This window comes from Phascolarctos cinereus, unplaced genomic scaffold, assembly GCF_003287225.1.
Source record: "Phascolarctos cinereus isolate Bilbo 61053 unplaced genomic scaffold, phaCin_HiC Scaffold_5;HRSCAF=322, whole genome shotgun sequence".
Taxonomy (NCBI): Eukaryota; Metazoa; Chordata; class Mammalia; order Diprotodontia; family Phascolarctidae; genus Phascolarctos; species Phascolarctos cinereus.
The window spans coordinates 414,106,871-414,134,556 of NW_027555958.1; the positions used below are offsets into that span (position 1 = coordinate 414,106,871).

The 27,686-nt window shown below is 36.5% G+C and overlaps 1 protein-coding gene across 4 annotated transcripts in view; it reads right to left on the reverse strand.

The window, feature by feature from the left end:
- The window catches only part of RABGAP1L (RAB GTPase activating protein 1 like), a 681,088-nt gene that overhangs the window by 484,584 nt on the left and 168,818 nt on the right, over window positions 1–27,686 (reverse strand). For all 4 annotated transcript variants that reach the window (XM_020970529.2, XM_078156481.1, XM_020970531.2 and 1 more), the window contains exon 12: window positions 12,710–12,803. In XM_020970529.2, the coding sequence (XP_020826188.1) occupies window positions 12,710–12,803 (94 nt within the window). The remainder of the gene's footprint in view (window positions 1–12,709; window positions 12,804–27,686) is intronic.

A 27,686-nucleotide genomic window follows, 5' to 3' on the forward strand; every position in this document is an offset into this window, starting at 1 on the left:
ATAAAGGAGTAGTGGTCAGAGAAGGGAGTTTGATCTGGAGATTCACAGAAATTTTGAGTAGAGTCACAGGGGAGAGCAGTGGCTGTAAGACAGATGGCAAAATGGCTGGGTGGACATCTGGAAGGGGGTGAGAAGCATGGTTTGGTCTTGGGCTGGGGAATTAGCCATTACCAGTCACCCAATCAACAGAACATCTCAGCTCTAGGGCAGGAGACCCAAATCTGAGTGAAGCAGCTACTCAGGGTTTGGGGACAGTTTCTGGAGATAAGATCCAGAGAGTCCTCTTCCAAGCAGGAAGAAGCTGGGCAGTCCCAGTTTGGGAGAAGGGTGGAGATGGCTGAATTGACACTGGTTACTCTGAATAACAGAGTGCCACATTGTAGGCAAACCAGAGCATCATTCATGATCTCCAACATGTATATCACACGGGCTTTCTACCCCGGTGAGCTATGCTCCTAGTGTTGGCCAGCCCTGTATCGTGGCCACTTACAATCCAGGGCCAAATAAGCTGGACTCTCACCACACACTATGTTTTAGACAAACTAGATTCTTCACAGTCCTGAACTGCCCCGATTCTCTATCTTTGCAGACCCACACTCCATGCATGGAATGGTTGACCTCCACATCACCTAATTATTGAAATTCTTCTCTCCAAGACCCAGCTAAAGTGCCATCTTCTCCACAAAAAGTTACTTTATACCTCCAGTTACATAATTAATATCTCCCTGATAAAATCTCTCACTAAATTTAATTATATTGTGATTTGCATTACAGGGCAGCTAGGTAGTGGAGTAGAGAGAGTTCCAGGCCTCAAGTCAGGAAGACTCAATTCCTCAATTCAAATCTGGCCTCAAATACTTACTAATTTTGACCCTGGGCAAGTCACTTAACCCTGCTTGCCTCAGTTTCCTCATCTGTACAACGAGCTAAAGAAGGAAATGGCAAACTTTGCCAAGAGAAAAAAAAACTCAAATGGGGTCATGAAGAGTCAGGACATGACAGAAACAACTGAACAACAACAGTTTGTATTATAGTCAACCATCATTTATTGTATGCTTACAGCAATTATTTTTGTGCCAGGCACTGTGTGAAGCAATGGGAATTCAATACAAAGCTCTCCATGCTAATAAATAAGAATAGTCAAGGAAAACAAATTCATGTGTTTGTCCTTTCTGAAAATGTATACCTTCTATACCAGTCAATTACTTCTCTGCTAAGAAGTGGGAAGTGTGATTCATCATGAGGCTTCTACAGCCATAAATGAGCAAGGGATTATTTCATTCACTGTCTTTGTATCATCAGAATCTTGCTTAATAAATACCTGATTAATAAACTGGTTGTTTTTCTTTACTGTATTACCATCATTATATAAACCAAAGTTCACAAGTTTGATTGTTAGTTTCTACAATACTGATGTTATAGTGTAAATTATTTCCCTGCTTCTGCTCACTTTACTCTGCATCAGTTCATCCAAATCTTCTCTGGCTCCTGTCTCTTTCATTACTTCTTGTAGCACAGTAACTTTCTATTATCTTCATATACCATCATTTGTACAGCCATTCTTCAATAGGCAGACACCCAATTTGTTCCAGTTCTTTACTACAAGAAATGTTGCTATAAACAGCTTTGTATATATGAGCCTTGGTCTTTTGGGGGTGTATGCCTCAGAGTAGCATCACCCAGTCAAGACACATTCCATCTCTGGACAGTTCTAATTAAGAAGTTCTTCTTTATATGGAACCAAAATCTACTTCTGTTCAACTTATCCAACTAATGATGCTCTCTGAGCCAAGAAAAAAAAAAAGATGCTACTTCTTCAATGTGTCAACCTTTCAAATATTTGAAAATAGCTATAATGTTCCCTCTAACTCTTCTCTTTTCCAAAATATCCTAACACAGCATGCTCTCCAGTGCCCTAAGCATCCTGGCCACCTAGCTACCCTTCTCTTAACACACTGTACCTCATCAAAAGTCTCCCTAAAATATGACACCCGGATCAAACACAGTATTTTGGATATAGTCTGCCCAGAACAGTACAGCAGGGCTGCCATTCCCCTTGTTCTGGAGGACTCTATGTCTCTATTCTGGTATTCCAAGATAGCAGTAGCTTTTGAGGATGCTATTTCACACTGAGTTTGTAGTCCACTAAAACAGCGAGATCTTTCTTTTCACATGAACTGTTTTCTAGTCATAGCTCCTCCATCTTATACTTGTGAAGTGAATGATTTTAACCCAAAAGTAAGCCTTTATATTTATCCCTGATAAGTTATATCTTACTGGATTTTGCCCACCACTCTATATCATACACATCCTTGAAAGTGCTTTTCATGTGATGTCTCTTTCATCTTAATGAGTAATGTGCTACAATTTACTAACTTTTACCATGCACATTGGCATTAACGTGCACTTTTGATTCTTCTGAAATCATACGTTACATATTTCACAGACATGAAGCATTTCTGGAAAAGTGAAGTAGCTTAGGATCATGTAAAGCAGAAGTATCAAACTGGGAGGGAACCAGATTAAAATAGTAGAGAAATGCAAATTAAAACAACTCTGAGGTACCACCTCACCCCTACCAGATTGGTTAATATAACAATAAAGGAAATGCTGGATGTTGGAGGGGATGTGGGAAAACTAGGACACTAATGCACTGCTGGTGGAGTTGTGAAATGATCCAACCATTCCAGAAAGCAATTTGGAACTATGCCCAAAGGGCAATAAAACTGTGCATACCCTTTGATCCAGCAACACCACTGCTAGTCTATATCCCATAGACATCCAAAAATAGGGAAAAGGACCTATTTGTACAAAAATATTTATAGCAGCTCTTTTTGTGGTGGCTAAGAATTGGATATTGAAGGGATGCCAATCAATTGGAGAATGGCTAAACAAGTTGTGGCATATGATTGTAATGAAATATCGTGCCATAAGAAATGACAAGCAGGATGATTTCAGAAAAACTGGAAAGACTTATATGAACTGCTGCAAAGTGAAGTGAGCAGAACCAGGAGAACATTGGACACAGTAAAAGCAATACTGTATGTTGAAGAACTGTGAATGACTTAGCTATTCTCAGCAACCCAAGACAATCCCAAAGGGCTAATGACGAAGCATACTATCCACCCCCATAGAAAGAACTGCTACTGTCTGAATACAGAATGAAGCATGCTATTTTTCACTTTCATTTTTTTCTTTTATTTGAGTCGTCTTGTACAAAATGACTCATAAGAAAATGTTATACATAATTGCACACATATAACCTATATCTGATTGCTTACCATTTTCAGGAAGAAGGGAAGAACAGAATTTGGAACTCAAAACTTTAAATAAAAACATAAAAAAATAAAAAATTTTTAAATGTAATTAGGAAATGTTTAACAAAATAAATAAGAATACAACATGGATAAGGTCAAATTGTGGTTTTCTAAATCAATAAGGATCTGCTTCTATTTGAGCTGACACCTCTCATTCAAAAATGTGATTCAGTTTTGGTCCCAGCTCACTGTCAACAGTACTTGCTTAAAACTGATGGATTAACTAACCATTAGTTTGAATGAGCCTATTCTCTTGTGGTTCTCCTTCTGCCCATGTGGCTGCTCATTCCTCAATTCACTTTTGTTTTGTTTTGTTTTTTGGCTTTTTGGTGAGGCATTTGGGGTTAAGTGACTTGCCCAGGGTCATATAGCTAGTAAGCATCAAGATTCTGAGGCTGGATTTGAATTCAGGTCTTCCTGGCTCCAAGGCCAGAGCTCTATCCACTGCACCACCTAGCTGCCTCTCCTCAATCACTTTTGCTAGATCCTTATTTGTATCCTCTCCCAAAATGTGTGGGTACTTGCTGGGACTCTATACTGGGCCCTTTGTTCTTCTCCCATGCCTGGAATGAATACTCTCAGCTCCACCTTCTAGAACCCTTAGAGCTTACCTAAAAGCTCAGCTCAAGTGCCATCTCCTATAGGATACCTATCCCAATCCTTTCAAGTGCTAGTGCCTCCATCTTGCTGATATTACTTTCTATCTATGTTGTGGTTAGGCTATCTAGGAAAAGAATGTAAGCTCCCTGTGGGCAGACTGCTTCATTTTTGTCTCTGAATCCTCAAAAACCAAACCTAACATAGCTCCAGGTAGACAGAATCAAACAGTAAATGCTTATCAGATGAACCCCACATTTCTTTTATACACATTGATTTCTACACATTTTATACATACTCCTGACTTTGTCTTCTTAGCTTTTCTTCATCCTTTTACACTAGCTATTATAGAGACAGTCAATCAATAAGCAGTCATTTAAGTGTCTGGAAGATTCTAAATATGGTGTTTCTACTATGGTTGTGTGAAAATACGGCACTATGTAGATCTTCAACTTTCCCCTGGCCGTTTTCTGTGTTGTGGCCACCCATGTGTCCTCTCCCACTCCTCCTCCCCACTTTCCGCCTCTTATTCTGAGAACTGTAGTCATAGCAACACTACCACTGGATCAGAAAAGCGATCATCCTGTTGTTCCAGTCATCATTCCAATGGCTTCCTGGACCAAAACACTCTTCCCTGGCTACCACTACCCTGTCTGTCAACAAGTATTTTTTTTTATTTTCCTCATTAGAACATAACTCCTGGAGGGCCAGGATTATGTAACTTTTTACTTCTATCCTATTGCTTATTACATAATAGTCATTTACTAAGTACCCATTATCTCATGCGTATAAAAACATCATCATAACTTTTCTACTTTACATCCTTTTATGTTGTTCTCTTCCTACTGCACCTCTGAATGCTTGTAATGGATAGCATGCTAAGTTCTCTCATCTCCTCCCCAGCATTTTTTGAGGTTTTCTTCAATCAGTAAGTTGAGAGTTTCTAGATTCTTCCAGAATCTACTGTGACAACTCTTACATAAACCTTTCTAGGTTCTTACGTTAAAATCAGTGTTTTGACTTTTGTCCAACTCCCATTTTTGGATTTGATATTTAACAGGTTAAGAGTAAGCTGTTGTTATGCTGTAAAGCATAATCTTTTCATATTTATCTTCTAATTTAGTATTTCAATTCACCTTTCCTCTGATTTTGAAATGACTGCTACATCTGTAAGCTGTCTATTCCTACCTCTTAAGTATTATGATTATGTTTTTCTCCATTGCCCTTTAGAGAAAGTTATTAAGGAAATGATGTCAGGAGGCAATGAGGCATAGGTGAAAGGTACTAAATTTGGAATCAGGAAACCTGGGTATGAATTGCTGAATGCTTCTCTTCCCTCCTCCTCACTTCAGGTCACTAAAATACCCTCCCATACACATCTTTTCCTTCACCACTCTCACACATAAAGAGACAGCCCTTCTTGACAAGGCAAACCCATCAACATACACCATTGATCGCATTCCCTCCAATCTTGTCCAGCAGAATGCCCCCTCCCAAACTCACAACTCTCTAATTCTCAATGTTCCCATATCTATTGGCTCTTTCTATACTTCCAACAAACAAGCCCATGAATTCCTTGTTCTAAAAAAAAAAACAAAAAACTCAATCCAACCATCCCTACTAGCTATAATCCTGTATCTCTCTTCCCTTTCTTGCCTAAATTTCTGTTAGTCATCTATACTTATGCAGCTTCTCCACTCACTAGTTTGTAAACCCTCTGCAATCTGGCTTCTGACCCCATCATTCAACTGCAAATGCCCTTTGCAAAGTAACTAATGATCTCTTATTGACCAAAATCTTTATTGACCAAAGCCTTTTCCCATTCTTCACCCTTTGGACTTCTGTGGAATGTCTGAACTTGTCAATCACCCTCGTTACTTAAATACTCATTCCTCTGTAGGTTTCTGTTACATTGCTCTTTACAGGTTTCCTCTTACCTGTCTGACCTCTTCAGTCTTCGTTGCTAGATCTTCACTCAGGTCACTCTCACTAATATTGAGGGTCTCTGTCCTTCCCCCTTTCCCCTTCTCCTTCTATGCTATCTCAGTTAGTGATCTCACCCCATGAGATCAATTATCTCCATGCAGGTCTATATACCTAGCCCTAATCTCCTTCCTGAGTTCCATTCTTAAATCACCTACTGCCTTTTTGACATCTCATACTGGATGGTCTATACATATCTCAAAATCAACATGTCCCAAAAAGAATTCAGTAGATTTTTTCTCTCAAATTCACCCCTTTCCCAGCCTCCCTATTCCTGTTTAGGTCACCACCAGATTCGTATCCCTAATTTCTTTGGCTACCCTGGAAAAACTGCAGCAACTACATTACATATAGTAGCTTGAATAGTTAGTGAGTCATCTTTCAGAAAGAGGATAATGCTTAATACCATTAGACTATATCTATGACCAAGAAGGACCAAAACAAAAACATACTGCTGGACTTTCCACCTCAGGGTCATCTTCAGCTCCTCACTTTGCTCACTCACACTCACTCCATGCATCCAATTTGCGGTCAAGCCCTGTCATTTCTACATTTATGACATATTTCATGCATGTCTTCTTCTCTACTCACAAAGCAACTACCATGATGAGGGTCCTCATCACCTCACATTTGAATTATCACAATAACCTCCTAGTTGGTCTCCCTGCCTCAAATCTCTTCTCACTCTAGTCTGTCCTCCACCAGTTACCACAGTGATTTTCCTAAAGAGCAAGTCTGTCCTTGTCACTTCCCTCCCCCCACCCCTGGCAACACTCACGCACTCTCTCTGTCTCTCTCTCAGTCTCTGTCCGTCTGTCTCCCCCCCCCCCCAATCTCTATTAGCTTTTAGGTAAAATATAAAATCTTCTGCTTAGCTATTAAGGCCTTTTAAACCTGATCACTTCCTATACAGTCTCCTTATACTTTATTCCCCTATATCTAATCTATGATCCACCAACACTGACCTTCTTGCTATTCCTAGAACGTGACACTCCATGTCTCAGTTTTGTGTATTTTCAGTGACTTTCCCCCACAGCTTCAATGCTCTTCCCCTTTGCCTCCACCTCTTGGCTTCCTTCAATAGGCAGCTCAAATTCTACCTTTGGTAGGAAGACTTTCTCAGTCCCTCACTATTCCCCCACTTACTAGTACCTTCCTTCTAAGATTACCTTCTATTTGAGAAACAGAGACAAAGAGAAGACGGGAGGGAGGGAAGGTGAGATGTGTGTATGTATTTGTGTGTGTTTTTATGTTTTCTTCATATATATAATGTACATATGTATGTGTGCATATACACATCTGCATCATCGCTATATTCAACTGAACATTTATTAAGCACTTAGATACGTACACAAACATATATTATACATGTATATAAAATATAAAAAAGAAAAAAGTTAAATTACATAGTATAATTCTAATTACCAAAAGATAAAATCCCCATTCATTAAAGCCTCTTAAGAGTTCTAGATGTGCTCATATTAATACATTAACCGCTAAGAAATGAATTGGAAGTCTTAAGCTTAAGTGCAAATTAGGCTGTATGACTACACAGATATCTGGAATACCTTTGGAACCTCTGCCTTTCCATAATGATCCCAATCCAGTTTACATTTGTAATTTTCCTTCTCTCCTTTTCTTCATACTCCACCTGCTTGTCATCTACAGAGCAACTCCTGTTTCTCTAATGCTTCAACAGTCACTTGTTCAGTAGCTAGGGATCCCTACTCAAAATCTTAACATAATAAATAAATAAATAACTTTAAGGCTTGCTTCTTGTGTCTTTGTAACAGGGTCAACATAACAGCTTTCAGTGGCCCCTCAGCCATCTGTCTGGCCAAGCTTTGTGAAAGTACCTCTTGTAAAAATCAAGCCACAATTTATTTTAACTAAATGGTACTGAAAAAGAACTAGGTTACTCCTAAAACCTGTAAATTAACATCTCTAATTTCTTGGTTATCCTGGTAACACTACAACAGTACATACAGCAACTGTATTACTTAATTGGTCATCAGTCAGAAATAGGACATTATGCCTAATGCTATTAGAATATATTGACTAACAGAAAAGACACACAAAAAGGATAATTTTTTTAAAAATTATCATTGCTTTAAATGTTTCCGGTAAAAATGAGTACATAAGGACATTATTTCAACAACATCATCTGTTGTTATCAGGATTCTTCAGAATATACAACTGGTTATAACACATGTTTAATTCCCCAAGTTCAACACATTTTAAAACATATCTTACCTAATCTTTTAATGAGTAAACAAACACGAAATATACACAGTAACTTTTTCATTTCATGTGTAAATAAGGTGGTATTAGGCTTATATAATTCTTTAAATAAGAGTAACTAAAAAGCTACAGTAGAAATAGCAATTCTAATCCTCTTTAAAATTTAAACATCAGTTATTTTAACGTAACCTTAACTCTGACATATTATTTAGTAGATATGTTCTCCAGACATTATCATCTAGTGTCATCTCATTAAATCACCCTATGCAGACGAGAATCTAATTTTTGGTATCTCCAAAGAAGAGAGATTTCAAAGACAGGCTAGTTATTGTTCTTAAAATAAGCAAAAAGGTCATGTGCAGGAATAGACAAAAACACATTAAATATGAACATTCAGAGGTCTTTGACTTTACAGAAACCAACTTTGATAGAAAGGCAAGAATAAAAGCCACATTACTAAGAGTTAAAAAGAAACTGGAAATTCTAAAAACTAAAGGTCAGATGAATAAAATTGAGCATAAAAAACATTGAATTAAATAAATAAAACTAGGAGTTAGTTTTATGAAAAAACAAAACAGATAATTAATTTTGTTAAAAAGAGAGAAGAAAACCAAATCATTTGTAACAAAAATGAAGAGTGAATATGCTACTAGTGAAGATGAAATTAAAGCAATTATAAGGCATTATTTTGCCCAATTAAATGCCAATAAATTTAACAATCTGAGTGAAATGGAAGAACGTTTACAAAAGTATAAATTGCCTATATTGGCAGAAGAGGAAATAGGATATCTAAATAGATCTATTTTAGAAAAAGAAATTGAACAGGCCATAAATGAACTTCCTAAGAAAAAAGCACCAAGACCAGAAAGATTTATAAGTGAATTCTATCAAACATTTAAAGATCAACTAATTCCAATATTAAATGAATTATTAGGAATAATAGGCAAAGAAGGGATACTACAAAACTCCTTTTATGAAGCAAATATGATATTGATACCTAAGCTAGGAAGGGTAAAAAACAGAGAAGGAAAATTATAGACCAATTTCATTAATGAATATGGGATGCAAAATCCTAAATAAAATATTAGGTAAAAGATTTACAACAACATATGACAAAGATCATACGTTATAATCAAGTGCAATTTATACCAGGAATGCAGGGATGGTTTAACATAAGGAAAACTATTAATATAATTGATTATATCAATAATAAAAGTTTTTAAAAATCATATGATTATATCAATAGAAGCAGAAAAGGCTTTTGATAAAGCACAACATTCATTTCTATTAAAGACACTTGAAATGACTGAAGGGGAAAGCAACAAATGTAGGAGATGGAGCACACAGTAAGAACTAAACAAATGGATGTTCCCTTCCCTTTTTTTTTTCCTGAAGGAAGGAAGGGGGGAAGGGGAGGACAAAAGACTCTTAACCCCAACTGCCTTTCTCTACATTGCATTGTCCCCTTCACCTGGAATGCCCCTCTCCCCTTCTCAGTAAATCCAAAGCGTATCCAATTTCTCAAAACGAAACCTGGCTATCGCCCCTAATAGTGTGCCTAGAAAAATCATTAAATACCCATAACTTTAAGGGGTAGGAGCAGAGTTAGAATAAGAAACGTAGAGGTACACAGAGCTGAATACCGGAAAAAGAAATCTAGAATTTCTTTGGGAAACAATGCATAGCCATGGTAGGCTTTTGAGTCATGTGAAATGCTGAAACTAATCTACTTTAGAAAGATTAGTAAAATGATCAAATACAGAACAACTGGAGAAAGGAGACACTTTAGGGAGGATGAACATCAAAGTAATTTGTAAAAGTAATCTTGGCTAACATAAAGTGGCAGCAAAAATGCAATAGAAAGTATCAATTTGAGAAATATTATTTAAAAAAAGAAGACAGCAAGAAATGGGATACGGAGATTCAAGGAACATGAAGACAGCTGCCCCATTTCAGACCTAGATGACTGAGATATTGGTGGAACACTTACTAGTATTGTGAAATTTGTAAAGCATTTGCTTGGGAATCCAATTCTATTTTGAAAAGTTTAGGCTGTTGTTTTAAACAGAATAAATCTAAGGTGATACCAATGTATTTACATCAGGAATTCTTATTTCCCCGGGGTCTATTTTTCTTTTTTAGTATTTTGATAACTGGATTTCAGCACATTTGTTTTCCTTTGTAAACTCATAGATTTTATCTTGTTCATTTAAAAACATTATTCTGAGAAGGGATCCACAGGCCTCACCAGACTGCCAATGAGATCCAATGACATAGTAAGAGCTAAAAAACACTAATCTGAACGGCGATATCTTAAAGGTAACTGAAAATATGGCCCAAAGGCCAGAGCCAGAAATAGAGATGGGAATGTTATTAGCACAAGAGAAATAGGTTAAACTGTACACCATATGAACTCTCCATAGGGAAAAGAGAGTAAAAAAATATAAATAAAAGACCTTGTGGGGACATCATCTTTAGGGACTCTTATTAAGCTTTGGAAGTGGGAGAAAAGAGGGTATAGAAGAAAAAGAAGGAAAACAAGGATCATATAGCATCACTATGTCCTTCCAAAAAGGGTGAAGGTTCAAGGAGTCATGTATCAACAAAATGAAGTATTACCATGTAGTCAAGGAGGAAAAGGAATAAGAAAAGACAAGGACAAAACATGGAAACAAAAAAGTCCCTGCTAACCTTCAGGAATATGAGTTTCAGTAAAGAGAAAAAAGATTTCATGGAGCTAAAGAGAAAATATATGGTGAGAGAATGCAGGCAGTGGGGGTGGACCAATTATTTTAAAAATTGGCACTGAAATAAAAAAGAGACAGATGATGGTGTCTAGAAAGGCCAGCAGAATACAAGGGGGGTGTGTGTGTGTGTGTGTGTGTGTGTGTGTGTGTGTGTGTGTGTGTGTGTGTGTGTGTGTAAAAGAAAGAACAGTGTGTTTACAGGCAAGGAACTGAATGACACAAACAAAAAGAAAGTTCATCTATTTCACTCTATGAATCATTATCTTAGCTCCTTGCTATTTCAAGCTCTATCACCAACAAAGAAATATATTTTGTTTTATTTGCTAAAACTTGGAGGTGGGGAGGTAGTAAAGGAAGTTTCATCTATAGTTGGCTAAAGTTTTGGTATTTCAGGGTTTTTTTTTCTTACACCTCCAATGAAACTCTGAAAAAATTTCAGTGAATTTATTGATTTTACTCTACCTACATTCTTTCACTCCTAAAAAACAGAGCAGGGGCCCTCAATGGTTTTAAATATAGACTTAACAAGTAATTACAGTATTCTAAGTGAGCTTCCTGAACCTTGGACTAATGTCACCAAAGCTTCCCACAGGTGCTTCTTTCCTTCCTGGATTGGCACTGATGGGAGAAACCTAAAAACTAATGCAAAGAAGCCATAACATTATGTGGAAGTGAATTCAAGATGACATGCATCTACTTCCTTCCTTAATTTATATAGTATGGTGAATATATGTATATGAAGTGATCATATAATAAGAACCTGTGGTTTTGCTCTAATATTCTACAAAGGAAAATTTCATCAGATACCCTGTCCAGTTAAATGAAGATATAGAGCTACAGATATAGATCCAGATATATAGACATAGATTTCAATTCAATTCCATCAACACTTACTATGGGTACAGAGGTGCTAGACGAAGGGAAATGTATGGAGTACACTCCACTTAATCACTGCCTGCTCACAGTCAATACCAAATGTTTTCTTTTTAAAACTGGTATTTGTCAGTTATCCAGGATAAATTTCCATGCTTTACTCTATAATAGTTTATTTTATTTTTATCCCAACTAGCTACTTAATTCTACCTGAATCTAATTTTAGCACTTTATTCATATTACTGTAATGGTATCTAAAATCCAAGTTGTGATTTGTAGATCTCTAACATAGATTTCAGTTCAATAATAGTAGAGATGGCATGATTTAAAAAAAAAAGATTTTACTATGTACTTCTATTTGGAAACAAGATAAGAAATTCATCCTAATTTCCAGAGAAACTTGTTTTTCAAAAAATCATGTCTTTTCAAGATGAAATTCTTTGACACCAGACATTAACATGAATTACAAACTAGGAGAAAGTTTGCTTCTGAAAACAATTTATTCTACAGTAGAAAAGACTGCATCTGCCCCTTTTTAAACCAGGCATGGGAGGGAAACATGTAGGTAGAAACATGTGAGACAAATATAGAGAGACATGCATGGATAAATCTAGTACAAATGAATTAGCCTATTAATATGAGAATTTAAGTATTTTGACAATAAAGCATGCAATGGGTTATTCTGAACAAAATAATGGCAGAATAATGAGTAAAATAAGTATCTGAAAGTGCAATGACAATGTTTTTGTTGGTTTTCAAGCACAGATATTAAATATAGCTCAAATTTATATTATAATTGATTTTCTGTGCTATTTTAAACATACTGCCAACTTTTGGCATAATCATAAAGGCTGTAATTTATATGAGGAAGTTAATTCATTCCTCAAAATTCTGTTCAAAGAAAACTTAATAAGTAGATGTTAAGTTGTAAAGGATAAAATTGAAATTTACCATCTTCCCAGCAACTCTCCCCATGAATATAGTATCTTCTCAGGGCAATCCTTAGACACATCACCAGTTCCACTTGAAAGTTCATTATCACTCTCTGGGAAAAAAAACAGAAAAAACAAAAACATTCAAAAATTTATCAGACAAGAAATACTGAAGTGTATTAAAATAATATACTTTCACTTAATACCATTTTATCTTTAAATTTAAAAAAAACCTTAAAAGCTGTATTAATTTATCATCAATAAACCTGGGTTAATAATTTCAAAGCACAATCTTTTCCTTATGAAAATTCTCATTCATATTTTTTTAATTTAGAAATTAAACTACCTAGCTCTGCTCAAAGTAATAGATTAAGTCAAAAAGGTAGAGATTGGGAAAAACTAGGAACTCTGAATTCTTAATCTATTATTCTACTCAATTCATCCTATAATAATCAAGAATAAATTTATAAAGCCAAAAAACCCCAATAAGCATATGTACAGAAATCACCAAATATACATACATGTACACAGTAAACACACACACACAGACACTTACACATGCTGCACCTACACACAAATCTCTGAAAAGACTTGACAAACAGCAATACGTTTTCATAACAACCCTACCCCAAAACTTTCATATTTCTAAAAGCTGAACATCTAAGTGGTTTAACTTTTGATAAAAGACAACTTAAATACTTGTGTGCCAATGTGTTTCTTCAATTCCAATTTAAAAAACCAGAAAATATATGAAAATCAGGACCAAACAGCTTTGATGATGTTCTATACCTTGCTTATTCTGACCTGTTTCGATTTCCCTTGACATTTTAGATATTTTGTTTCTCCAAATGAATTCAGCTATCATTGGATTACCTCTTTGTTATTATCACTGTTACAGTAGAAGAATGGCCCAGCTATGAGTACTGATTATCCTTCCAGTTAACTTTATTTGCTTCTTTAAGAAGGCTTTTGTAACTGTATCTATACAGGCATTGAGTGCACTGGCAGTCTGACACCCATTCAACTACACATTTTGTAGTCATTTTTGAATGTCACTTGGCTCTACCTCGCAGCTTCCTGGATTTTGTCACTGCTATGCAGATGTGTTGGAGAATTTATGGAATTATTTTTGCCACAATACTTTATCAGAGCCATTTGTTGTCTCAATTAGTTTCTTTATTGATTCCCTAGAATGTTTTAAGTAAAATGTCCCATCATTAATTTTTTTAGAAAATAGTTTTATCTTCTCTATTCCTATTTTTAAAAGGTTTTAACTTCTTTGTCATCTTTCTCCTACTGTTAACGTTTCTAAAACTACATCAAATAATAAAGGGGAAAGAAGGAATCCTTGCTTTACACCTTTATTGCTTAGCAAAGCTTCTAATAGAGGCAGCTAGGTGGTACAGTGGATAGAGTTCCAGCCTTGGAGTCAGGAGGACCTGATTTCAAATCCAGCCTCAGACACTTGTCACTTAATAGATGTGTGACCCTGGGCAAGTCAGTTAACCCTGACTGCCTCACCAAAAAAGCAAAAAAGGAAAGAAAGAAAACAAAGCTTCTAATATAAGGGTTCTTAATGTTTTTTGGGATCACAGACTCATTTGGCAGTCTGATGAAGCCTATGGAGCGCTTCTCAGAATCATGTTTTCTAAATGCATGAAGTTAAACAGGTATGTTTAAAGGAAAAGCAATTATACTGAAATAAAGATGTGTTTTTTCCCCATCTAAGTTGTCAGCTCTTGCTAAGATCTATCCACCAACAAGAGGTCTGTAGACCCCAGGTGAAGACAGTGCTTGCTTTCTTGTTCATGTTAGGCTGACTTTTTTTTTTTAGTTTTAGAAGGATACATTTTATTCATATTTAAAGACTCTCCTAAGCTTCTTTTACAAGGTTTTAGCATAAATATTATACTTATTCAAAGGATTTTTCTGTATCTATTAATATAATGATACAGCTTCACATGGTTTTCTTTTTAACTTAATTCATCACTGTTTTTTTAATGTTGAACCAGGCTGGAATCCTAGCAAAAATTCAACTTGATCATAATGAATGATTTCTAATCTAAAATTTTTAATCCATACTCATTAATGACAAGAAACCATAGTTCTACTTAATCAATCCTTCCTGGGTTTAGTTATTAAAACTATATTTGTCTCACAAAATGAGTTTAAGAGAGAGTTTTATTTCTTAATATTTTAGGATAATTTGTATATAATAGACAATAATTCTACTTTAAAATTTTATAGTATTTTTCTATAAGTCCATCTAGACAAGGATTTTCTTTCCTTTGAAAGTTCCTATATAGCAAGTTCAATTTCCTTTTCTGAGATTGAATAACATAAGCTCTCTATTTGGTGTTCAGTTAACTTGAGTATTTTAGATTTTTGTAGAATCTTTTACTTTATTTGAATTGTCAGTTTTCTTAGAATATAAATCTGCACATTGGGTGACAATAATTCTTTTTATTTCTCCTCTGTTTGCTAAGATTTCCTCTTATTTTTAGTTTTGTTAATATACTTTTCTTCTCTCTTCATTGAGGTTGGCAGATGTTTATCAATTTATTAATGCCTTTTAAAAATAGTTCTTAGCTTGTTACTAAGTTTCACAATCTTTTTACTTTCCAATTTATATATTTCTTTCATAATTTTCATACTTCATCCGTTTTGCTTATTTTGCATTTGTTGAATTTCTAATTTTTTAAACTGCACAATTAGTTCATCAATCTCCCTTTTTCTATTTTGTTACTATATGTTTTTGTTGTTGCTTAGTCGTTTTCAGACATGGCCTACTCTCAGTAGCCCCTTTCAAGGTTTTCTTGGCAAAGATATTAGAGTGGTTTGTCATTTCCTTCTCCAGCTCATTTTACAGATAAGGAAATTGAGGCAAACAGGGTTAAGTGCCTTGCCCAGGGTCATACAACTAGCAAGTATCGGAGGCCACATTTGAACTCAGGTATTCGTGACTCCAGGTCTGGCACTCTATCTACTGCACCACCTAGATACCCCATGCTTTTAGCAATATACTTTTTCACATAGTACAGCTTTGGCTGTATTCCAGAAATGCTGGTATGTTGTCTCATCATTATCTTTTTCTTTCACATAGTTTTTAATGTTTCTATAATTTCTCCTGACCCAATCAACAACAACAAATATTTATTAAGCTCCTACAATGTGCCAGGCAGTGTGCTAAATGCTATGAATAAGAAAAAGAAAAGAAAGGCAAAAACAGTTCCTGTTTTTAAGGAGTTCATAATTTAATGGGAGAGTCAACATGCTATCAAATATGTAGAAACAAAATACGCAGGACAAAATTGAAAGTAATCTCAGAGAAAAGGCATTAGCATTAGGGGTTATCAAGAAAGGCTTCCTCCAAAGGTGGGCTTTTAGTTGAGACTTGAGGGAACCCACAGGTGCCTGAAGGAGGGACATGAGCAAGAAGAACATTCCAGGGATGGAAGACAGCCAGTGAAAATGCATGGAGTCAGTAAATAAAGTATTTTTTACTAGGAACAACAAGAAGGCCAGCATCACTAGACTGAAAATACATGGAAAGGAATAATGAATAAGACTAGTTTTCATTATCATCTTTATTTAGATCTGTGTCATTTGCTTATGATCCCTGTATGAAATACTATTTGTTATGTTATACTTTGCAAATAATTCTTTATTATTACAGTGCTTATATTTATTTGCAATCTGGCTGTCTTACCTAGTACATAGTCTGTTTATTAAAGTGCCTATGATACTGAGATATGTGTATCTCATTAGTGGTACCATTATATAAATGCCATACTATCTTTTAGCTCTAAATTCTTTAACAGTTCATACATTTCTCTATTTTCCCTCATTTATCTTACTGTTGGATGATACAGACTAGACAAGAAAGAACTAGATATAACTGGACGCAATAAATCAATATCAAAAACCTGAAAACATAAATTACTCAGGAAGAAATACCCCCTATATGACAAGAATAGCTGGAAAAACTGGAAAGTAGTATAGCAAAAATTGAGTTTATATCAATATCTTACATCACATAAGGGATAAAAACTATTATTTCACTGGTATATCAAGCTCCTGGGAGGAGGAAAGCGTCTCTGACAATGCAGGTCAGCAACTTGTAGTCTTAGAGAGCTGCCTAAAAGGTTACATAACTTGCCCCATGTCACAGGCTGTACATTACAGAGGCAGGACTTGACCACAGGTTTTCCTGGCTCTGAGTTCATATCTCTGTATACTACACCATGTTGGCTCTGCCTTACATCATATGCCAGAATATATTTAAAATGGATACATGTCTCACACATTTAAGATCATATCATTAAAAAAATAAGAGGAGAAACAGATCATATACTGGGCACAGGTATCAAAGGTTGGGTGAGGAAGACAGAGGTGAATTTTTAACCAATAGACAGAGGCAATTACAAAAGACAAAATCAATAATTTTAATTACATAAAATTGAAAAGAATTTGCATGAACAAAATAAATGCAAAAAGGATAAGATTTATATCAAATATATGAGAAGGTTCTAATACCCAAAATATATAGACAGCAGGAATATATAAGACCAAAAGTCATTCCCTAACAGAAAACTATTAACAACTATAACAACGAATGCTTTAAATCACCAATAATAAAAGAAATACAAATCAAAACAACTTCCCTAGGTCTTCCCTTCACACCAACCATCTTGTCAAAGATTAAAAACAAAAAGATGGGAATAGTTAATGTTGGAAATGCTACAGAAAAACAGGCACACTAATTGGTAGAGCTACAAACTGGTACAACCACTCTAGAAAGTGATTTGGAATAGTTCAGAGAGTGACTAAAAATACCCTTTGACACAGAAATACCCCTCCTAGACATACAGCCCAAGAAAGTCAATGACACAATTTATAGAGACTGTAACCAAGACTGTGACATAATACTATATGAAGACATTTAAGTGGGATGAAGAAGTTTTATCTGAATCAGAAAAGCATCTGGATAAAATCTGATAAATAGGTAAGCAACAAATTTTTGTCAGTCAAGGGATGGTTGAATAAAGATTGGCATTAAGTGGATTCCAACAGGGGAGAGTATATTATTTCAGCATTATCATTATTAATCAGTGATTAAATTTGAAAATAATGAAAATGTGTAGGGCCCCCCCAAAAAAAAAACTACCAAAAAGACAAAGGTGATAAAGACTAATATGGGTAACTTGGAGATTGAACCAAATTAGTGTAAGATGAGATTTAAAGATAATATATTGGGATAAAACAGCCACAGTACATAAAGATCTTTAAACCTTTAGGATGAACAAGATAAGAATTCGCAAAGCAATGCTACCATCTTAAAAGTCAGTCCTCTTCTAGGATTGAGGTTAAAGGCTTACGTAAAGTGAAGCTAGAAATAAAAAGTTACATAACCAGAAAAGAATGACATAAAAGAATTAAGGAAACAAATTAGTACTTCATTTTAAATAAATAAACTTCTTATTAAAATTATATAAATTATCCATTAAACTTTATATGGCTCAAAAACAATATGTAATTAAAATCAATCACACTTTGAATATTCAAAGGAATTTTAAACATAATCTTCTCAAAGCTGATTGAAGGACAAGACCCATAAAGTCAGGATTAATGATTAGATGCCAACTTGGAGGGAGGTCTCTAGTGGGAGCTCGGTCCTTCATTCTGTTATGTTCATCGTTTTCATCAAGGACTCCTAAGAAGCTGTAATTATCAGATGTGCAAATACATGGGGGTGGGAGTTATAGATAACCTGTTGGATAACAGAATCGAGGGGAAATAGAGCTTTGTAGCCTAAAACATGGATTATATCTCACAAACTTATATTTAGTAGGGACACACTGAAAGCTTATACTTTGACTAAAAAAAAAACCAAAACACAAAACAAGTGTATAAATGTACCCAGAATTGGGTACAGCAGTAAGAAATGGCAGCCAAAAAGGCCAGCTCCTTCCAAGGCTACATTAACAACATAGTAGTGCTCTGAATGAGGGAGGTGATGGTTTCACTAACACAGAACAGTGCTTCCCATTCTAGATGCCCCATTGTTAGAAAGACATTGGGAAGTCAGAGTAGGTACAACGAAGGGTGCTAACCATATCATCCAATTGTTGATGAAGGTTCATGAAGGAACCATGGATAACAAACAGGAGAAGAGAAGCCTTCTCTAAAAATCTCTACCATGAAAGAACGTCAAGGAACTCACAATCTAATGGGAGAGACAACAAACAAAAAAGATATACAAACAAGCTACATACAGGATAAACAGGAAATAATAATTAAAAGATAGAGAGTACTAGAGGAGTGAGGGAAGGGAATTTACTTGGGATATGAAGGAAGTCTGGAAGCTAGGAGGCAGATATGAGGAAAAAGCATTCTGGGTATGGGGGACATGCCCAGAGCTAAGAAATGAAGTATCTTGTTCATGGAACAGCCAGGAAGCCAAGCATCCCTCAAAAGGTACACGGTGGGAAGTAAGGTATAAAAAGACTAGAAAGGTAGGAGGGGCAGGGTATGAAGGGTGTCATATGAGGAAGAGGGTAACATAGGTGGACCTGCTATTTAGGAAAATCACTTTGGTGGCTGAATGGTGGATATGGAGGGGGGAGAGACTTAAGGCAAACAGATCCACCAGCAGATTATCCATGATCCAATGACCCTATGAAATCCATACACCCCAATTCCTGAGAATACTTCACAAACCATACGGAAGAAATGATCCAGGAAGAGAAAGACTTTGTAGAGGCAGAAAGAAATCAAAACTAGCGTCAAGACATTGACAAGTAAAAGAACATTAACAGAGCAGTATCACAAAGCCTCATGCCAACTAGTCCAACTTGTACCTCAGTAGGAATCCCTGGTATATCATCTCCAACAAATATGAACTCTAGTGATTAAGGAATTCATCATCTAATGAAGCAGGCTTACAATTTGTCCCTACTAAATATCAGCTTATTAGATTTAGTCCACTGTTTTAGATTGTAAGTGCTTTTTCAATCTTGATTCTGTTATTCTACCTTTGGAGAGCTCAAGTTGTTTGACATCTGCTCCTTATATTTACTGAAAATTTACTTCTCTGCAACTTTAGGTAAAATTAATACAATCCTTCTTACTATATTACAACCTATCAAATACCTGAAAACAAATTATTGCATCACTACCACCACCCCATGCTACCCAGCACCAGGCTTCTCTTCCCCTGTTTATTATCCATGGTTCCTCCATGAACCTTCATCAACAATTGGATGATGTGGCTAGCACCCTTCCTTGTACCTACTCTGACTTCCCAATGTCTTTCTAACAATGGGGCATCTAGAATGGGAAGCACTGTTCTATGTTAGTGAAACCATCACCTCCCTCATTCAGAGCACTATTATGCTGTAGCCTTGGAAGGAGCTGGTCTTTTTGGCTGCCATTTCTTACTGCTGACTCATCCTAACCTTGCAGTGCGCTAAACTCAGTATTTCTTTTACCCAATTCTGGGTGCATATATACATTTGTTTTGTGTTTTGTTTTTGTTTTTTTAGTCAAAGTATAAAGCTTTCAATGTGTCCCTACTAAACATAAGCTTATGAGATATAATCCATGTTTTAGGCTGCAAAGCTCTATTTCCCCTCGATTCTGTTATCCAACAGGTTATCTATAACTCCCACCCCCATGTATTTGCACATCTGATAATTACAGCTTCTTAGGAGTCACTGATGAAAACGATGAACATAACAGAATGAAGGACCGAGCTCCCACTAGAGACCTCCCTCCAAGTTGGCATCCAATCATTAATCCTGACTTTATGGGTCTTGTCCTTCAATCAGCTTTGAGAAGATTATGTTTAAAATTCCTTTGAATATTCAAAGTGTGATTGATTTTAATTACATATTGTTTTTGAGCCATATAAAGTTTAATGGATAATTTATATAATTTTAATAAGAAGTTTATTTACATTTGTCATATTATAAGAATAACAGGCAACCTGACATACTACATAGGGAGCCAGCCAGACAGTCAAGAACACTTGGGTTCAAGTCTAGCCTCAAACAAATACTGGCCTGTTTCCAGTGTGGAGAAGGTACTATCTCTAGTTTCAGGGGTTTTGTGCAGCTGTTTTCAGAGATACTTCTCTGAAGGGAGAAAGGGAGAGAGAAAATTTGTAACCCAAAGTTTTAAAAACACACATAAAAAAATTTTTAAAAAAAATTTTAATAAAAAAAAAAAACAACAACAAATACTGGCTCTGTGACATTGGGCAAGTCATATAACCTTGCACAGTGACCCTAGTTAACACTCAAAAACTTTGAGTCACTGACCTGCAATGGTAGAGGGAATTTCTTCACCAGCAGTTACTTCCCTATGACACTGAAGTCACAGGTCTAGGGGAGGAAAAGTGCTTCTAAATAGTAAGCATTACTTTGAAGAACGACAAATCTCTTAATGAGATCTAAGCAGTATATTAACAAATATAATTTTCATAGCCATCTATGGTATTTTAGAGAACAATTTTAATAGACTTCCGTTAGCAAGGTAAGTAATTCAGTTTGGCTATAGTATTGTGTATGAAAAGACATAGTTTAAGGCTAGAATGATGAGTTAAGACAGATCACGGAAGGCCTCAAATTCAATTCAACAAGTATTTTTTATTATTATGTGAAAGGCATTGAACAGTTAAGGTAAAAACTAAACAAGCCCTGCCCTTGAGGAGCTTACTAAAGAGACACAGCATGCAAATGTGATGTTATGGTATTTGTACTTTAATCCTGGAAGTAATATGGAATGATGTGAACAGACCTATATACCTCATAAATTTTACCTCCGCTTCTTACCATCCTCAAATTTTGAGGGTGGTATTGAAGGTACTGAGGCAGTAGAAATTCAAAGCCATGGAAAAGATGTCAGAGGATCTTTAGTCCATTCTATACCTGAAGAAGGAGACCAAGGCAATGATAAAGGGGAGTAATGCTGTACACTGGCCAGGCTATATCTGGAGGACTTGGGCAGTTTGGGGCACCATATTTCTGAAAAGACATTGATAAACTACAGAATGTCAGGGGGGATAAAGAAGGGCTTTAAGTCAATGCTGGGGGAGGGTTTGTTGAAGGAACTGGAGGTATTTGGCTAAATATGTGCATATTTATGTGTGTGTACACACACACAAATATATACGTGTGTGTATACATATAAATATTAAAAGAACTCAATAACTATCTTCAAGTCTTTGAAAGGCTATGTGGAAAGGGGATTTTAAAGGTTTGTTTCTGGTTTGGGGGGTTGTTTGGTTTTTTTGGCTCCAGAGAGGAAAGCTAGATCAAGGGTGAATGTCCAAAGAGAAAAATTCAGGTTTTAGGCCAAAAGAAACTAACAATTAGAGCTATCCAAAACTGGAAAGGGACCACTCAGAAAGTTGTGACTTCCCCCTCATTGGAGATCTTACAAAAAAAAAAAAAGATGGAGGACTACTTGTTGGTTATGTTTTAATGGGGAATCTTTAAAGGGTATAGGTTGGACTAGATAGCCATTGAGGTCTCTTCTAACTCTCAAATGTGGTGATTCTACGATTTTGAGAGTAAGAATGGGATCTCTGTCCTATGGGAGTCCGAAGGGGTTCAAGGTAAGGAAAGAGACTGCATAAGCTAACTCTTCTCTCTCAGATCCTGAGACTAATTTTTTTAACTTTTTTGTTCTTTATTCAGGATGAGGGGCATTTGAGAGGGGCTTTACAGAACTGGTGGGAATTGGGAGATTTATTCCAAGTATAATGAGAAGATTGAGGCAAAGTACAAACATGTCGGAGGATGCTAAATAGACCAGGCTAGTGACAATGAGAACTTGATTTGAACAGCATCAGAAAGAACTGAGAGAAAGGGTAGGAAGTAAAAGACATTTCAGAGGTAAAATCAGGAAGAGAATAAAGAACAACTGTCAAGCACAGAGCAGCAGAAACAGCCAAGAGCCAGGCACTGAGAGAGCTGAGCAAATAAAGCATCTCTACTGGAACACAGAATAATACAGGGAAGGAATAACAGGAGATACGGCTGGAAAAATCACACAGTGCCAAATTATGGTAGACCTTGACAAAAGCCATACAGAGTTATTTGAATTTTGTCCTTTGGCAAAAGAAAGCCAATGAAAGATTTTAATCAGAGGTGTAACACGCCCACATAGGTCAATTCATAAGAAAGCCTGGTGGCAAGGTGAAATATTATTCAGAGCAGAGATATAATGGAAGGTGACAGCAATCGTTCAGATTTGTGATAAGATCCTGTAGTTGAACAACAGTCATACATAAATTGACGCAGCATGTTTCAGAGGTAGAATGGGGAGGAGAAAAAGATTATACACTAAAAGTATTCAATAAGTAAAGAGGGTCTTCCCACAGATAAGGAATGTTATTTTCTGAAGAAGCAGTAACTTCCCACAAAACAATAAAGAGGATGTACAATAACAAGCAGATGTTAGGAGGGGGTGTTTTGGTCAGGGAAGTGACAGGGCAGGTAAGAAGAGTCATAGAATCACTGACCGGCAGACCCTCGACCAGAATGAGTGTTGATTTCAAAGGGGTGCAGGTGATGTACAGAGCCAAGGCACAAAGATGGTAAGGAATAGCAGTGAGTGAGATGGGTGCATTCTGGGCTTGGCTAGAAATGATTTTATCACTCAGAAGCCCAGGACCCTCGAGGTGTGAAGCTAGAATGCCCAACAAGGGGTGAACTGAAGTTTATTAATATGGACTTAATATAAAAAATCTTTTATCTACAATTAGGAACAAGGAAGTATGCTTAGGTTTAAAAAGCCAATGCACACTTGGGACGAGGAGGAGGGGGCTCATGTGAAAAATAACACGCAATTTTAGATAACCACAAACACAAATTGAGCCAAGAGTTTGATGCTACTCTAAAAATTTAACATAATCTTAGAGTGAATTAATTTTTAAAATGAGTCCCACTAAATTATAAACTAAATAAAACAAATGTCTGCTGAATGTTTTTCTTGATGAATCGGACCACAGTTGGAGAATCATTTACTTCTGGCCATCACATTTTTAAATTTTAAAACACATTTAGACAGAATACAGAAAAAGTAAAGGCACTTGTTTATAAGTTTCCTTGTAATAATGAAAGGAAATAAATTTTAAATTGACATTAAAGATACACTGATGAATGACATATTCCACCAGGCCTGCACGAGTGGATAAAAGTCAGTCTCAGTTTTTAAGACCTTGCTTTATATTGACTGTTACCTTTTGTTTTTTGTCCTTACCTTAAAAACTGCTCTTTACTGCAAAATGGTATTGATTCAGAATTTTTAATAATTTGAATAGTGTCTAGGCAGAAATGTACCTCTGTAAAATCAATTTTTAATTATATGTTAAGTAAATGAGGCTAAAAAAGTGGAATGAGACCAAAGGGACAGTGGAGTAGAGTCAAAAGACCCCAGGTTTTGGAGTAAGAGGGCCTAGGTGAGATTTCTATCTCTGCTCACTGAGGTGTAGCCTGGTACTTCTCTGGACCTCAGTCTCTTCATAAGGAAAATGAGAGGTCTGGACTCAATGCCCTTCTCTTCTAACTCTAAATCCAATGGCCTCACGAACATCTTCAACCTATGTTACATGGGGAATGGCTGAAAGAATCAGAGATATTTAACCTGAGGGGAAAAAAGAAGAAAAAACAGAGGTCTTCAAACATTTAAGTTATTATCATAGCATGTTCTGTTATAGCTCCAGGGAGCAAAACAAAGGCCAAGGAAAGGGAAGTTAAAGGGAGACAGATTTTGGTTTGGCATGAAGAAAAGAGAGCAGCAGCTCTTGTGGTGACAGAGGGCAAGTCAGGGACCCAGGAAATCTTGCCTCTGATGTATAACAGTTGAGTGACTATGGACAACTCAAGCCAGAGACCACACCCTGTCACCTCTGGAATTTCCACTCTGGACCCCACTGTCCTGCTTAATGACTCTGTCTTCCAGATCACTACTTCAGGAAAGCCCTGGCCATCTTTCATTTCACTCCCTAATGAGTCAGTCAACTACCATTTACTAAGTGCCTCCTACGTGCCAAGCACTACAGTTAGGACTGGCGATATGCAGAAAAGCAAAAAACAGCACCTGCTTTCAAGGGGCTTATCCTAATGGTTCCCCATTAGGATAACTACCAAACAACATGTAGAAACAAGATACATATATGTGATAAGTGGGAAGTCATCTCAGAGGCAAGGCACTAAGATGGAGGAAACCTGGGCTTCTTGCAGAAAGTGGGATTTTAATTGAGACCTGAAGGAATCCAGAGAAACCAGAAGGCTTCTGAAAAGGGAGAGCGTTCCAAGCGCAGGGGTCAGCCAATGAAAAGGCCAGGAGTCTGGAGAGAGAGGAAAACAATGAGGCCAGTGTCACTGGATGACAGAGCACCTGGAGTGGGGCGTGAGGTATAAGAAGACTGGAAAGGTGCCAGTTATGAAGGCCTCTAAAAGCCAAACTGAGGATTTTTAGATTTGATCCTGGAGGCAACAGGGAGCCACTGAAGTTTCCTGAATGGGGTATGATGTGGTCAGAACTGAGCTTTATGAAGATCACTCTGACCAGGGAAGAGAGGAGAGCAGCCAATGACATGACTTCAATTTTCTCACCTTTAAAATGGTATGGCTGGATTGTAAAAGTTTCTCTTAGAATCAGAAATTCATTTGACTTTAAGAAGCAGATTCTTTTTGGGGGGGGAGGGGGACAATCAGGGTTAACTGACTTACCCAGGGTCACACAGTTAGTAAATATCTAAGGCCTGATTTGAACAAGTTCTTCCTGACTCCAGAGCCACTACTGCACCACCTAGCTGCCCCTAAGGAACAAATTCTGAGAATCTACATAAGTACATTAGAAGGTGAATATAGTAAAATTCCTAGAAATGCATGTTTTTATTATTAATGTTCTGTTATCTCAATTTAATTTTCAATAGAAATATCTGGGTATGTCAGAAAAATCAGAATTAAAATAAAGAGGTATTTTAGAAATTTCTCTAGAATACTGAAATTATTACTAATTCATTAGTAATGAAGGCTTGATAGAGTAATTTTATTTCCAGTACAAAATGACTGCAAAGAGACATTATGTACACTCCATATTTTAATCACACTCAAGTGATACTTAAGAAAAAAAAAGTTACAGTCCATGTTGAAGATCTTATTTTATTCCGTCTGTGATCCTACGTTCCTACCTTCACCAAGGCTCATGTGCTGGGGATGATTAGTCTGACAGGTACAACTTGACGGTGGTCTTCACATAGCTGCCCTGTTGCTCTATAGAAGAGGAAATTAGCCATCCTCAGCCCCGGAGGGCAGAGCTGAGAACAAAGGAAGGAATTGGAAATAAGCAGATTTATAATATAAATATAAACTTTCTAACAGTTAGGGCTTCCTAAAGTTGGAATGGACTACATTGAAAAGAAGTATGTTGCCTAGCAATAGAGATCTTCAAGGATGGCTAATAGCCACTTGTCAGGGATATCATAAATGAATTTCTTGTTCAGGTACAAGTTGGACTAGGAAATCTTATGATGCGGCTACTGCATGATTCAAAAGCTAGCTATAAAAGGAGAAGGCTACCTCACTTAGCTCTCTGTCGCTGGATGTTTAAACAGAGGAAAGATGGCTAACTAGAAAGGAATCTTACTTTGCCTAAATAACCATTATGTTCCTTGTCAACTCTAATTGCTATGTTCCTTGTCAACTGTAGTGTTCTAGGTTTCTTACAAAGAGTGTTTCCAAACTACAAGTGTATCATGAAAGGCAAAAAGAGAAAATATAAAGAAAAGATTTTGCTACTAGTCCTAAATCAAATCATTTTGTAAGCTATATAAAAAGTAGATGTCAAAAAATCAAAATGATTAAAAAATTGATATTTTATATATCTACATTACCAACCTTATGCTTTGGCCTGCTTGGTCTACCTACACTTAGGGAAAATAATTCTCAGCCACAATAATTATTTATCTACAAGAAAATTAAGAGCAATGTAGCATAGTGGCTACAGTGACAGACCTGGAGTCAAGAAACCCTAGATTCAAAGCCCACCTATAATATTTATTAGCCATGGGACTTTGGGCATGACACTCAACATCTCTATGCCTCAGTTTCCTCATCTATAAAACAGTGGTAATAATATCCATATTATTTATTATCCATATTAATAATATCCAATAACATCCAACTTCACATGCAGTTGTTGTGAACTTCATAATATATGTAAAGGACTATGTACCTCTTTCAGCACTAATGAATATGAATTATTACAATAATTTTAAAATCTGAGTATAAACTGGGTATCCTTTTCTGATTAAGACTTTATTGTCTGAAAAGGGCAGAAAAAAATTGACAGTTATGTGAGAAACACTGAAAAAGCAATTCCTCAGACAAGTGAGTACTTACTGAAGTCAAAGATGGCAGAAATGTCTTGTTCTCCAGCATCTAATTTGTATATGACTGACATGAAGAATTAGAGGCTGGCTGCTGTGATGTCCTATTACCTAGAAATGTTGAGTGACTAGGGAACAACTGCACACTAGTAGTTTGGCTGGCAGAAGTGTGTATTATGGCTTCTCACTACAATATAGAGGTGAGTCATTTCACCCCTTGGAGTGAAGCAGTAATGTTGGATGAAACCAGATTCCCTGAGGACAAGTCCAAAACTCTAGTATCTAAGAAGAATCCTTAGACACAGGTAGCAGAATGGCCTCAATAGTCTGCCCTGTCACGTGCAGCTAGGAAGAGAAAAGTAGAAAAGGCTTGGCTGAACCACTGGAGAGCAATTTGGAACTATGCTCAAAGGGCCATAAAACTGTGCATAGCAATACCACTGCTAGGTCTGTATCCCAAAGACATCAGAGAGAAGGGAAAAGAACTTATTGTACAGAAATATTTACAGCAGCTCTTCTTGTGGTGGCTAAGAACTGGACATCAAGAGGACGCCCATCAATTGAGGAATGGCTGAACAAGCTGTGGCACATG